General features: G+C 34.5%; 1 protein-coding gene and 1 long non-coding RNA gene across 2 annotated transcripts; one reads left to right on the plus strand and one right to left on the minus strand.

Annotated features, from left to right (window-relative positions):
• Positions 1–2,223: 2,223 nt before the first annotated feature.
• Positions 2,224–14,984, plus strand: LOC100375122 (EF-hand calcium-binding domain-containing protein 10-like). The gene is made up of 4 exons (XM_002732950.3): positions 2,224–2,341; positions 5,029–5,193; positions 13,748–13,838; positions 14,473–14,984. The coding sequence occupies exons 1-4, from the start codon at positions 2,239–2,241 to the stop codon at positions 14,519–14,521; spliced, it is 408 nt and encodes a 135-aa protein (XP_002732996.1). The 5' UTR covers positions 2,224–2,238; the 3' UTR covers positions 14,522–14,984.
• Positions 3,817–4,815, minus strand: LOC146747985 (uncharacterized). Its single transcript, XR_014929000.1, has 2 exons — positions 4,488–4,815; positions 3,817–3,994 (listed from the first exon to the last, which is right to left on the minus strand). It is a non-coding gene; the product is annotated as an uncharacterized LOC146747985 (long non-coding RNA).
• Positions 14,985–15,173: the final 189 nt, after the last annotated feature.

Below are 15,173 nucleotides of genomic sequence, written 5' to 3' on the forward strand. Positions count from 1 at the left end.
TTAAAAAAATAAATCAAATTCATGTTTCAAAGAAAGAACAACTTTTGTTTCTAAAAGCCACGACAAATCGTTTGCCAGCACTACGTAAATTACCAATGTTTGACTGTTTTTCGTCCAACTTTCTCCTAGACAGATGCATGTCGCTCACGGTGTGTAATTTACAATACATGCCACTGGGGGCAGCATAATATTCATTTAGTAAATAAATATTTAACGTCTTTCTGGGTAATGAGCCTATATGACTACATAACAATAATACACCAGTACAAATCAAAAGCACTGAATTCTGAAAATAATAGACACTCAGTTCACTGTTCGCAAGTTTTATTTTTGAGATGATTGACTATATTTGGTTGCATCAATTCTGACATTCGAAGACTAGTATGTGACATTCATTCTCTGTTACATTTAATTTATACATTATAACTACCAATAACAATTATAGAACAACAACATATGAAGAATCTACTTTTGCCTGTCTTTTGTTGGCTGTATAGATATGATAGACTGATCACCAAAGAAGTCAATGCCGTCATTGGCGCATTGAACTGTGGGATTGAACACAAATTATTTACAATGTATTTACAAGTGTACTAGATAATGATAAAAGAATACAGACCCATTATTTATATTCTAGTTTCAAAATTAATTCAGCATAAGCATTACAGTTTCTCTATTTTCCAAAGTAAACTACTGTATATGAAGTCAAAGAAAGAAGGATGGTGGTTTTAAGATTGACGTACAAAGTGTCAATTTGAAACTATCGGTCAAATAATCACGTTGTTGCGTGACCGCCATAAGACATAACGTTATTTTTTTTTTCAATTGTATATTCTATCCCTTGAACGTACATCCTATGATCATCGTCGTGTTGTTACTGTGTTTTTTTTTTCTAAGCGGATTTTCCCTTCTAATTCAATATGTGTAACTTCACCTCATTATAGAAAACAATTGCAGTTGGGTTTGGTCAGATTATTTAGATTTTTGTAGACTTGCTTGCAGTCTGTTGCGATTCCGATGAAAAATTCTTGAAAAATAAATATAAATTGCGTAAACAAGGGGTGAACGCGAAAGTCATGTGACCGCGAAATCACATGACTTTCGCGTTCACCCCTCGTTTACGCAATTTATATTTATTTTTCAAGAATTGTTCATCGGAATCGCAACAGACTGCAAGCCTGAGCAAGTCTAAGATTTTTTTCAAAATGGCGTGTCGTTTATTCGGTTTTTAAAAGTTAATATTGAACACTTAGAAAGGTTTACAGAGGGTACAACTTCAAACCAAGTGCATCTCTTACTTCTTCTTTTTTCCAAATCTACGCCCAGCACGGGTAATCACTAAGAGATTTAAGATTTGGTTAATTCTTGAATTATTATTAAAGTCAATTTAATGAAATACGTGTTTTGACATCTTTTTTCACTTGTTTCACACTCTCATTTAACAAGGTAAAGTAACCTGTATAATGTGTGTACTAGTACCAAGAAATATTTAACTTAAAGCGCGGTAGTCGTTGCGCAGCGCGTGTTCGAATTTTATGTAAATAAACAATGTATTTTACATGCTACATAGAAGATAATATTTGGTAATCGTAGTCCTAAATAACTATTAAAAATAACTAGACGTTTCGAGCAATGGCTCTTTATCGATAGCATAGAAGAAAATGTTAAAACGTACAGGTAGAACATAGGAACGTAAGAACGCGCATGAACTATAAATTAGAATCACAAAAAATTCCACAATAGAACAAATTTACGTATTTTACATGCGTTGTACACGTTGCTATGAGTTCTATATCGAACAGGACGCGACACGACGACTGCCTTTTTTTTGCAACTGTGTTTACAGTTGGATTATTTTTTTCTTTTCTTACGCGAGTGTAAATGACTTTAAATCACAATTTCAAAGTCTGAAACGTTTGTTTTGTTGGGACATGTTGGGTATTGCTTGTTCGCAAAGTCACCTGTAGAATACTTTATTTTCGCTTGGAATTTATTTTCGCTATTTTCGCTGAAGACATGATTCCGTGAAAATAAAATCCAGCGAATATACTTTTTTTCCTATATTTCCTATTAAACTCATCAAAAATCAGTGAAAATAAATTCTAAACAAAACGCCCAAAAAGCCTTTTCAGTGAAAATTAATTCCAGCGAAAATAAAGTATTCCACAGTATTTTAGAAAAAGCGCCCTCTCTGTTTGGTTCCATGGTAACGTCGCCAACGAGGTCAAAATAATAAAAATGGCGACGCAGGGAGAAGAAGAGGCTCGTGACTATCTTGAAAAACACAGAATTTTAGACTTATTTAACAACATTACGGCACAGCTTGTATTCAACAGGCCGGGTAAGATACATAACAATTGAAATTTCACCTCAAACATTTCAGTTCTATTCTACATAGTGTAAAAAAGCCATATACCAGTTCCGTTGTACGTTGTACAGAGTTGGTAAAGTCAAGAGGTGCAATATGAAATCCTAATCCACAATGAAAAAAAACACGAATATATTATATCGTGTTATATCGGTCGTTTACACAACAATTTTACAATTTAAGTTGACAAGTATCCGGTGAAAACATTTTTTTTTAGCTCCGCTGTCGACTTTGTCGAGCGGAGCTTATCATATGAGTGATTGTCCGTCGTCGTCCGTCGTCCGTGTCAATGTTTTACTTTTTCGACTTCTTCTTGAAAACTACAAGCCTGAATGCTTTGATACTCGGTGTATATGTACCTTGGGTAGATCTCTCTCAGATTTGTTCATTTCATGATCATATCTTCAATTCTCTAATTTTGGTTAATATTTTTGTCATTTTTGGTAAAAAGTGATATTTTCGACTTCTTGTTAAAAACTGCAAGTCCAATTACTTTGATATTACATATATAGGTACTACATGTGGACTTCATTCAGATTTGTTCATTTTGTAATGATATCTTTTATTCTCTAATTTTGGTGAATATTTTTGTCATTTTTGATAAAAAGTGATATTTTCTACTTGTTAAAATTGACAAGTCCAATTGCTTTGATATTACATATATAGGTACTACATGTGGACTACTCTCAAATTTGTTCATTTCATGATGATATCTTCAATTCTCTATTTTGATGAATATTTTTGTCATTTTTGGTAAAAAGTGATATTTTCTTCTTGTTAAAAACCACAATCATTTATGGTGAAAAATTATATTTTTTAATTCTTGTTGAAAACAGCAAGTTCCATTGCATTGATACTATGCATATTGTTCATTTTCTAATGATATCTTCTGTTCTTTAATTGAAATGTGCATTGCTAACAGTGGAGCTATCTCAGCCAAGAGGCAGCTTGTTTTTTATATCCTTTCCAAGTACAATTTTGTTTTTAATGTGAATAAATCAATTTTAGATTAAATTACCAGTCGTCAAATTTTGTAGAAATAAACAATACATTTTATTGTATACATTGTATGCAGTTATTCATACTATATCACTTTTAAAAAAGAAAGACTTGATCATGAATAAGCCACAATCTGATTAAAATCTGATGTAGTGTACGGGCTTTAATTATTTTGGCTATAAACTTATTTTAATTTTATTTTTTATTACTTTTGTTATTAATGCCTTTTTATTTTATTATTTTACTTTGATTTTGATTTTTTTTAATTCCGCCCTACATACATCTGATCCGACGCCTACGTAAGTCCCGTTCAAATCTCGCGTAAGTAACAGCCAATCACAGGCCCCCTTTTATAGAGGCTGTCGGTTGCTTTTCAGTGTAGCGATACTCTACGGGCAATCTTTCTGTACATTATATTTTGCCCACTTGAATAAACCATTAATAGAAAATTGCTAGTATATTTTTATTTACAAAAGAAATTCCACAGCATTTTCCAATTTTTGTCATTACATTGAATATTTTGTTCACTTCCAACAAATGTGTACACTTCCTGATACATCTTCGCCAGCCAAGGTTCGTTTATTCAGTCATCGCTTCAATTTTACATCAAACACTGAGCATAATTATCTAGAATGGAAGCAAAAAAATAAGTAAATCGTAATGATTAGAACACTGTAAACAGCTATAGTAAACAATGCAAATTTTAAATTGTATAACGGTCACCGGCCCACGGCATCGACGCAGAAAATTGGAGCAATAAAATATTTCCTGATCAATTGCGATGTGTTCCAAATAAAAAATATGTTATTCCAGTCCAAATCAGCTCAATTACTTTGATAAAGAGTTATTGTATAATGTACAAAATGTTGATACATTTTGATGAATATTTACAGCTACGGCTTCAATACCGTAGACGGTTTTGACCCGATCGTCAACAAAACATCACCCGTCTCCAGGGCAAGCGACTGGAAAAAGACACCGGTGTTCGGTCGAACCGGTGGAAACAAAATCGTCACTCCCAGAATAACTACGCAAAGTAACGATCTAAACTCGAACCATTCGAGCCACAATATAAACATAAAAAAATGACTTTCGTTGCATTTGACAATGATAAACTTACCGAAAAGCCGTGTTCTTCTCGGTCCTAACGTCGGTATAATCCGCCATTTTATGTTTGAGTGTGTTTGCCACCTGACTCTGCCCAGTGACGTCATCATGTGCGCTATAGAAGAAGGTCTGTGATTCGTTGACTAAAATCGTCGACAGTGGATCTCGTTGAAATCTCGTTACATAGGCATCGGCTCAGATGTATGTAGGGCGGAATTTTAAAAAAATCACAAAATCAAAATCAAAGTAAAATAATAAAATAAAAAGGCATTAATAACAAAAGTAATAAAACATAAAATTAAAATAAGTTTATAGCCAAAATAATTAAAGCCCGTACACTACATCAGATTTTAATCAGATTGGAATAAGCCAATGAAGAATTTTAATTTTTTTGCAGTTATATTAAAGATTATTATTGTTATTACCGGTACATAGCATAGAAATCGTATCAAACAAAATGTAGAGAGTCAACTGGTGCTTTAAGATTCATTGTTGTGTGTCAAGTAATCTAAAAGTGCTTTAATTAATTTATAATTTTATTTATTTTAATTTAGAACAACCCAAGAGATTCATGATTGAAGTGATTGAAAGGCTGAGAGAAGCAAGAACAACACAACTTGACTATCCATGTATATTTGATGATTCTAACATAATAGCTATATTTGGTATGCTGGATCCGACAAAAAAAGGTTTTATTACACTGGCACAATACAAGGAAGGTAAGATATCCCACCTGCCTTTCACTTCTTCTGTAGGTTCTTCTTTGGAATGACATGGTTATGACTGGAAGTTTGTTTTTTAAACATGTTCTAGGTTGTAAATTATTGAATTGTGTATGTAACATGTGTTATGAAATCTTGTCTCAATAAAAGCATGTAAAAACTGGGAATCAAACCCCATTTTCATTTTTTTCTCCATGGACTTGCAGTGAATAGAACATATGTTATCATTGAAGAAGGCTTAAAATGCAAACTAGTCAGCAATGGTCTCAATGTGATAAGAGCAAATTATCCTGCTACAAGGTTATTCTATAAAGAATAGCCTAATTGCAATTTTATTGTTTTTATTTTGAATTCTATAATTATTGAAGTCCCATGTCTTGCAGCCTTGCCACAAGAAAAAATAAAAAAAAAAAAACACAATTTTACCTCAGTTACATGTTTCACTGTAAAGCATTTGAGACTTGTTCACATCTATGCCATAATGGTGTACATGTGTTGAAGTATAGTAACAATAATCATGGAGGTAAAAAGCAATGGAGCCTGCCTCAACACGTAGTTTCACATTGGAAAATAGGCTTACCCATTCTAGGCTTGACTCAATTTCAAGAACCTAAATGTTTAGGCCAGCCTGAATAACTCAATGCCTGGAAAAGGGTGCCAGGGCTGACCCTAATTTGAATACCCAGTTAGGCCGGCCTAATGTAAATACAAAATTATACCAATTAGAAGCAATGCATTGAGGTTCACCATGTTGAACACTTCTGACACTACAATTCTGCATTCCAAAGTAGGAATTTTAAGTCAGTTTAAATAATTTTAATCTTGTTTATTCAACAAACAAAAAAATTAGCAGGCATTAATAATTTTATTCAACACGAAAATCTACTACAGAGAGTAATTTTATGGTTGTAAAACAAGAACAGAAATAATACTTCACACAACTAATATCACAAATAGCACATTAAACATAAGCTAATGTTATTGTTTAGTACAAAGCAAGACGGAAGTACAGTTCAATCCACCAGAATCACAAATAAAACATTGAATACATGTAACTAAGAATGGAGGAAAAAATACATGAAAATTAGTATAACAATAAAACTACTAAGCTACTAAATATGCCATTGCATTAAAACTACCTGCAGACTAATTTGATGGAGTTGCTATTTTTCATTCTCTTAAGTTCATACTTGTATGTATGAATCGTGCAGTTTCTATTCCTGCAAAGCTTGTCGTAATTAATCAGAATTTTTCGTCTTCATTCATTTTCAAGAAGTCAGATTTTTTGCCCTGTATATATTTAAATAATTTATTACGGGGTATGTCATATTTACTGCATCCTATTAAGAAATGGTACTCGTCTTCAATTTTATCATCTGTGCAGAGTTTACATATTCTTTCGTTTCTAGGAATTTTCTTTTGTCTGCCAGTCTCAATGAGAAGTTTATGATCAGAAATTCTAAATTTGCAAAATAATCGCCTTAATTTTAAATTTTTTATATCATTTAAATAATTCTCCATATTAAAAGTAGTTTTAAATTTTCTGTATGAAGTTAGTTTGTTTGTTGCTCCATTCATTCTGCTGTCATTAAATAATTCCCTTCTCCATGTTTTTACATAATTTTCTCTGAATACCTCCCCTATATTTTTTTCATGTTGTTTTGATAATTCTGAAAGATTGTTGTTTTTAGTTATCTCTTCTATTCTTTCTACTCATCCTGTTTTCCAAGTGTTTATTTCCATAAAGGCAGTTGCTACAATGTTTGGAATTACTGGGGCTTTTAGTCTCAACCAATATTTTAACATTTGTGTTTCAATTTTGATGTTCAATGGATATCTACCCAGCTCTCCAAGAATGGCAATTTTTGTTGAATTTTTGCTGACACCTAAAAGAAATCTACAGAATGCAAACTGTACACTTTCTATAATGTTACTATGTTTTGCTGATTCTTCTCCCCATACTTCACACCCATAATTAATGATTGGTACAATTAATTTATCAAATAAATTCAATGCTGTGCTAATTTTATAATGCAATAATGTTAATAAAGACTGCTTTAGTGGAAACATAGCTTTCTCTTTTAAAGTATTGGACGCAGTTTTGAATTTTCCATTTGGCGTGAAAACTATACCCAGGTAATTAAAACTATCTACTGTGGCTATTTCATTTCCCTCATAAAACACTGACTTCTTATTTAATGTATGATTTCTTTTATTGAATACCATTAATTTAGTTTTATTGAGGCTTACTGATAGTTTCCAAGAATTGCTGTATTTTGCCAGTGCATCTATGCTGCACTGCATACCTTCCTGGGTCTGTGATAATATTAGGACGTCATCAGAAAATAAAATGCAGTTTAGTTTTTGGCTGTTTAGTTCAGGGGGGGTGCCATTTGCAGATTTTATTTTTTCCAGCAAGTCATTAATGAATAAACTAAATAAAGTTGGACTTATATTACAGCCTTTAGACATGCTGAATTTGAAACAGACTTTGTCAATATTCTTTATCAGTGGCCTAAGCCTGTAAGTTGTGTAGTAATTTGCATGTCAATGAGCTTTAATAGATGTGTATACATAATTACAACTGCCCTGTATTTGACCATCTGGTTAGTTATGTAACTCTCTTTATATAAAGGATGTACATTGACAATAAAGTTAGTCTGTATTGGCATGGATGTACTAATGGTATTGGTGATTGCTGCGTGTGTGCTTGTCTCTTTCTCTGGTCTGCAACCATGAAGTATTACATTGGCGACGAGGATTTGTGAATCTATTGTGCACAGAATTACTGTAATAGTCATGCTATGAACCAGAAAAGACCACACGGTGAGACATTCTGCAATAGAAAGGCATACTTGTCTCCTTAATTTGACTCTGAACATACCATCTGAATTTCATTATGGCGATGCAAGGCAGTTTCATGCTCGCTCAAATATCTCCCTTTGATGTCCACGGTGACCCTAGCACCCTTGCATCACAATGGAAAAGATGGATCTCTCGATTTGAAAATAGCTGTGTCGCGTGGAAAATTGAAGACCCAGTACAAAAAAAGGCTATGCTATTAGACAGGGGAGGAGAAGATTTGTTTGAAGTCTCAGAAACACTGACTATGCCAACAGAACCGGAATATGATGACACTTACAAAAAGATTGTGAAAGCTTTAGAAAAATATGAGTATGAGATTTTTCAATTTCGGCGAACATTTCAATATGCCCACGAAACAATTGATCAGTTTGTTACACGTCTACGCAAACTTGTCAATAACTGTGGGATTGAAGACGTGACAGCGAAGGAAGCTGAAATCAAACATCAAATTATTCAAGGTGGGAAGAGTAACAGAATTCGCCGACGCGCCCTTCAGGAAGATATGGCCCTTGATAAAATAGTAACGTTTAGAACCCTTGAAATTTCTGAACGTGAAGCACATGGCATTGAAAATGTATGACATGACTCCGTGAATACCGTGTCTCAAGATCAAGCCACTGTTTGCCGTGTACAGCATAACTGGCCCAACCAAAAGGATCGCCGTTCTGACACAAGGTCTACAGGTTTGGAGCCTCGATGTTTCTTCTGTGGGCGTAATTATCCACATGATGGCCATTGTCCAGCAAAGGGTAAGCAGTGCAATTATTGTCATGAACTCTGACACTTTGCTGTTTGCTGTCCCAAATCACGAGCTCGCAAGAACAGAACTGATCGTAATTCGTTTAAGGTAAAGAAACATAATTCAGAAATTAAGCACCTCCATACAGATCAAAGTGTATCAGATAATTCTAGTGATGATGATTATTTGTTATATGTCCATGATAAATATGGTAGGATGCTACCATTTATTAAGTTGAATGTGAATGATAATTTCCTTGAATTTATGTCAGACTCCGGTGCATCTTGTAATGTTTTAAACAGAAATGATTTCGGAATTATAAGTGAAACTGTAACCTTTGTGCCAACCAACAAAAATGTATTTACATATGGAAATCAACAGAAAGTAGATGTGCTAGGTACTGTTAACGCTAATGTTGACTTGGGTGGGCGATTTGAAAATTTGAAATTCATGGTCGTTGATACTGGCGACTCGTCTATTTTAGGATACCCTTCCGCAAGTCAACTTGGGTTTATACAGATCAATCCTAGCCACTCTAATACTGTATCATTTGTCGAAAAAAATATCTCCCCGAATTCTGAACAAGGTTGCTCTCACACATCTGTATTTCATAATATTAAATCTACATTGAATACTAATGATTTGAATATTCCAGGTGTCCCGGTTTCAGTGCAAACAATTGTACAGAAATATGCAAATGTTTTCACTGGGATGGGAAAATATTCTGCGAAGGGAATTAAATTACATGTGGACACAAATGTCAAGCCTGTAAGTCAAAATCATAGACGCATTCCATATCATTTACGAAAGAAAGTTGAAAGAGAACTGCGTTCTTTGGAAGAAAGTGGATGGTCCAACGCCATGGGTAGGTCCCATTGTTGTCGTTCCAAAACCGGATACTGATAATGTACGGATATGTGGAAACTACAGGGCTCCCAATTTGGCAATACAACGCAAAAGGCATGTGACACCCTCTGTCCAAGAACTCCGAACAAAACTGAATGGGTCGACTATTCAGCAAACTTGATGCTAATAAACACTATTTACAATTTGAATTGGATGAAGAGTCCAGGAATATCACTACAGTTAGTACACATGTGGGTTAAAGACGTTGTAAACGCCTCCCTTTCGGCATAAACGCAGCAGCAGAAATTCGTCAAAATGAAATGTCTATGGTTTTACAAGGCTTGACAGGGGTTAAAGTATTTCCGATGATATTATTATTTATGGTGAAAACCAGGAGTTGCATGATAGGGCTCTTAATAATTGTTTGTCTAGATTGTCCGATAATGGACTAACGTTGGGTCCACCTAAATGCAAGTTTTCAGTACAGAGATAGTATTTTTTTTGGCTTCGTGTTCGACAAAAACGGCATGCGTTGTACCGATAATCGTATAAAATGTATTCGTGAGCTAAAATGACCAGAAAATGTTTCGGAGGTCAGATTGTTTCTGAGAATGTTGGGTCTCCCATCCATGATGGTGCCGCAATTTAGTACGTTGTCCGAACCAATTAAATCACTCGTGAAAATTGGAGTTTCATTTGTTTGGGGTAAAAGGCAAGAGGACTTGTTTATGGCCATTAAAAAGGCAATTTGTTCAGATATAACGCTTGGCTATTTTGATATAAATAGACTACACTGACTGTTGACGCAAGTCCGGTCGGCCTCGGTGCGATTTTGCGACAGGAAGATGCATTAATCAGCTGTGCGAGTAGAGCACTTTCCAAAACGGAAAGCTGATACAGTCAGATTGAACGAGAAGCCTTGGCAATCGTTTGGGGAATGGAACATCACTGATTATATCTTGATGGTTCACCCGAATTCACTATTGAAACTGATCATAAACCATTAATTAGGATATTTGCTCGAAAGGAATTGCATAAAATGTCAAGTCGAATAGAAAGATGGGTGACCAAGGCTCAAAGATTTAAACTAATCCATCGTTCTGGAATAAATAATCCAAGCGATTATATATCGCGACACCCCCGTCCTCTTAACCATCATAGTGGAAAAAGAACGGATGAACACGTTTCTTTCATTCGTAAACATGCGTTGCCTTGTGCTGTAACAATGAAAGAAATTCAAATTGCGACTCAAAATGACAAAACTTTGATGTTTGTTATTCAATGTTTGCGGATTAATTGTTGGCATAAGGTACCACAAAATGTTAATAGAGAATTCGTGAGAATATTCAAACTAATTCAGGATTGTGCTTTACAAACGGTGTGCTACTGAGGGCCATGGATCGTGATACCCGAATCAATTCAAAGTCAAATTATTTCTATTGCTCACGAGGGTCATTTGGGTGCCTCTAAAACCAAGGCATTGATGAGAGAAAAGGTATGGTTTCCTGCAATGGATTCTTCGGTTGACAAAACCATATGAGATTGTTATGCCTGTCAGGTTAACATTGATATGAAAACAAAAGAACCATTGAAACCATCACAATTACATACAGTTTGGTCTCGCATCGCAACTGACATGCATGGCCCCTTGCCATCTGGCCAATATTTAGTTGTTGTAATGGACGAATATTCAAGGTTCCCGGAAATAGAAATAACAAACTCAACTAGCTCTAATGCTGTGATACCCAAACTTGATCGTATATTCACTTCATTTGGATATCCATCAAATTTGAAAAGTGACAACGGTCCCCCATATAATTCAAATGAATTTCAATTTTATTCGAAAGATTCAGGTTTCCATCACAAGAAAATAACACCAGAATTTGCCCGTGTAAACGTACTAGCAGAGAACTTCCTGAAAAATTTGGGAAAGGTAATCAGGTGCTCCTTAATTAAAGAAAAAACTGGAAGCTAGAAATTCGCAAATTTTTAATGAATTATCGTGCAACTCCACATCCATCAACCGGCAAGAGTCCCGCTGAACTTTTATTCGGCCGTAAATTGAAAACAAAGATGCCATCTCTTGACTATAATGCTGCTGATTGTATGGTCAAAGATAGACATAAACAGAGTATGACTAGAAATAAACTCTACCATGATAGTCATGGCAAAATTAAAAGTAGACAGTTTGTGGAGGGGGAGAGAGTGTTGGTTAAAAAATACAAAGTGTACAAAATATGAACCAAGATATAGAAATGACTTGTTTAATGTTGTTAAATCGAAAGGAAGTATGATAACGGCAGAGAATAAACAAGGAAAAAGTGTTACTCATGACAAATCATTCTTTAAAGCTTTCAATGGCGCAGAGAGTAGAGAAAATGTATACGAATCTGAAAATGATATAGATGCAGATCTCTCTATTTTTGAATGCCCTGACCAGAATGTTGAACCGAGAGTTCAGCACCAGGTGCAATTGCCAGATACTGACCAAAACCCAATTCGGAGGTCTACTAGAATTAGAAAAACAAATACTAATCCAGATTTCCATTATTACTAACAATATTTACTATACTCTACTTTTGTGAAAACAGATTATATATTTGTACATAGAGATAATTAAAACTAATAAAAAAAAATTATAAAATGTGTACATTTAAAAACAGAATTTATAGAATTGTATTTAATTAACTTTTGATGTTGACTGATTTCCTTGTTTACGTGTCAGATGTTGTCTTTATTAAGGAGGGGAAAGATGTAGTAATTTGCATGTCAATGAACTTTAATAGATGTGTATACATAATTACAACTGCCCTGTATTTGACCATCTGGTTAGTTATGTAACTCTCTTTATATAAAGGCTGTACATTGACAATAAAGTTAGTCTGTATTGGTGATTGCTGCGTGTGTGCTTGTCTCTTTCTCTGGTCTGCAACCATGAAGTATTACAAGTTGCAATGGTTTATATTCAGTTCTGAGTTCACACCTATTCACCTGGCATTGGTTTGCTGTTAGAGGGCTTTGTTTTACTGGTAATGCCATAACCTTGATCACATATGTTTCATGGAACTGTAGGACTAAACTAACCCAGGTTAATGCCTAGTTATTCTGTAAACGCATGTTTTTCAACAGTGGGTTAAAATTAACTTTGGGTCGAACTTGTTGCATTTTGCTACATGTGTTTTTTTTGCAGGCTGTGCTCTAATACCTGCTAAGATTAAAACTAATCCCATTTGTTTGCATTTTGGTTTGACCCAGTTACATTCACTCACAAGAGATAAACTGCTAGGAATATGCAAATCTCCAGTTCTTTTAACTTAATTTCTCAGTACAGTAACCAGTCTCATCTCTAGTTCATTTTTTCCTTGAACAAAGTCCTACTTGCATTTATTATCATGCTGGAAATGCCATGACAAAATTAAGTCATGAATATAAATTTAAATTATTTTGTAAATAGATGTTTAGCTGTCATTGGTCATCCTGGAGAGGACTTAGGCCGAGCTCACCGTTATGCACACTTCATTAGCCTGTACTATGATTCTTGATCTGGTCTTAAAAACATATATTAGCTTGTACTGTCTATTTCCTAGCCCATACTACATGTAAGTGTTCGCACATGTTTCTTAGTACAAGCTAATGTTTTTTTACTTCATAGCCTGTGCTACGGAGCTGTACGTAAACTCTTATTACAAAAGGAGTGTTGCCTTTGTTGTGGTCCAGAAAGGGGTGTATATGGTGAACTTTATGGTGAAAAACAGATAAATTACGCACTATGAAAATAACGCAATCAAATTCATGATGTGGTACAAATGTTTCACACATCATATACTTTGCTATACTTTGATTTTTAAGCACAGGTACTGTTTGTTTACCACATGTTATGAACAGTTACAATATGATGGAATGTATACCAAAACTTCATCACATTTTTGACAATTTGCCTGCAGCCCCTATTTGATTCACCTCCATGCAATAATCTAATGTTCAGCTGAGTATATCAAGTTAATGTCATGCAAACTAGTTGAAACTCAAGTGTGTGTCAAATTATCTGTAACATTCTGTATAATGGATGATTGATTAAACATTTTGTTTATTATTTTATAGCCATGAGTATTCTTGGTGTTAAAAGTTATGATGAATACCCAAGTGGTGCAGAATCAGACAAAATTGCACAAGATACGTTTGTCAGGGAGGCGTAAGTAAAACAATTTTATTTAAAAGTTTGAAAAGTTTTGTCATTTTATATAAAATATTAGGTCACCTGCCTTTCACAAATAGCAATACACTACATGTGTGATAGAAAGTGTTCTCATGTGAAATCCCTTTCAGGGTCAACTTCGAATAGTTTCGGACACAGAAACTGATCGAACATACTAAGTATATTCGAAATAATAAGTTATAATATAAATATAGAGATTTTCAATCTATGCCGATTTTTGAAATCTGGCACAATTTTGGATATTCTTGCAGCAGAATCCTGGTACTGTCATTACTGTGGTGGTGCTGATTCACAGACAATCATTTGGTTAATAATAACATTGTTGAGTAACTGCTCTCGTTCAGTACCTCAAGGAAATGCCATATGTTCAGGTGGTATACTGCAATAAATGTTTGCATTGACAGTTTTTGAGGGGTCAGTTGTCCCAGAGGGTAGTTTTGGGGGTGTACGGCATCAGTTATCCTACATGGTAGTTGTCTGGGCGGGTGGGTGTGGCATTTGTCTTGTTACCGGGCAATACAAATATGAATAATGTATTGTAAGGCTATTGTAAGAAAGAGTGGAGATCTATTTTGCTTGGTGGCTTATATTTTGCTTGTTTTATTTACAGGAAGCATGGACTAAAGAAATCCTCTTCTACTTTCAAACAAGTGCCATAGATGTCATTCGTCCTCCATCTCCATTCCCAACTCAGTGACTAAGTGATGGCTAGCTGCTTTTCATTAGTTAACACCTTTAATTTAATGCACTACATGTAGTATGATATAATATGCAAGTTGTCAACCTTGTAGACTCAAACATGTTTGATCCAACACAATTCCACCACCTGTACCTGCATTCATCCGATTACCCCACCCATCATCAAAACATTTCAGTTCATTGTTCATTTCTTAAAATAACAAACACTGATTTTATGTATTAATATGTATACATAAACAAATTACCTAAGCTCCAGGTTTATCCTTGCTGAGATAAAAGGTGTCTAGCTATTTCCTGTTATTTTTAAAAGCTAAAATTGTAAATTATTGTTCAGTAGACTAGCATTCATTCGTTTATATGTACATTGATATTACTGTATAATGTGTCAGTTTATGTGTGTAAATAAAATCTTTTTGCAGAAAATATTTTGTTTGTGTCTGGAATGATTTTGTTGAAAGTTTGTACAAAGACGAATTATAATGGGCTTTTCGTTTGATTGACTTTCGACAGGCTGGTGACCAGTTTTGTCATCAACCATTTCTCAGACATGCCTTGGCAAATGTCACTCAAATTTTGTATCAACATTACTCGTGGTGGGTTTCTGATGCACGT

Source organism: Saccoglossus kowalevskii, chromosome 3, assembly GCF_978046115.1.
Source record: "Saccoglossus kowalevskii chromosome 3, keSacKowa6.1, whole genome shotgun sequence".
Taxonomy (NCBI): domain Eukaryota; kingdom Metazoa; phylum Hemichordata; class Enteropneusta; family Harrimaniidae; genus Saccoglossus; species Saccoglossus kowalevskii.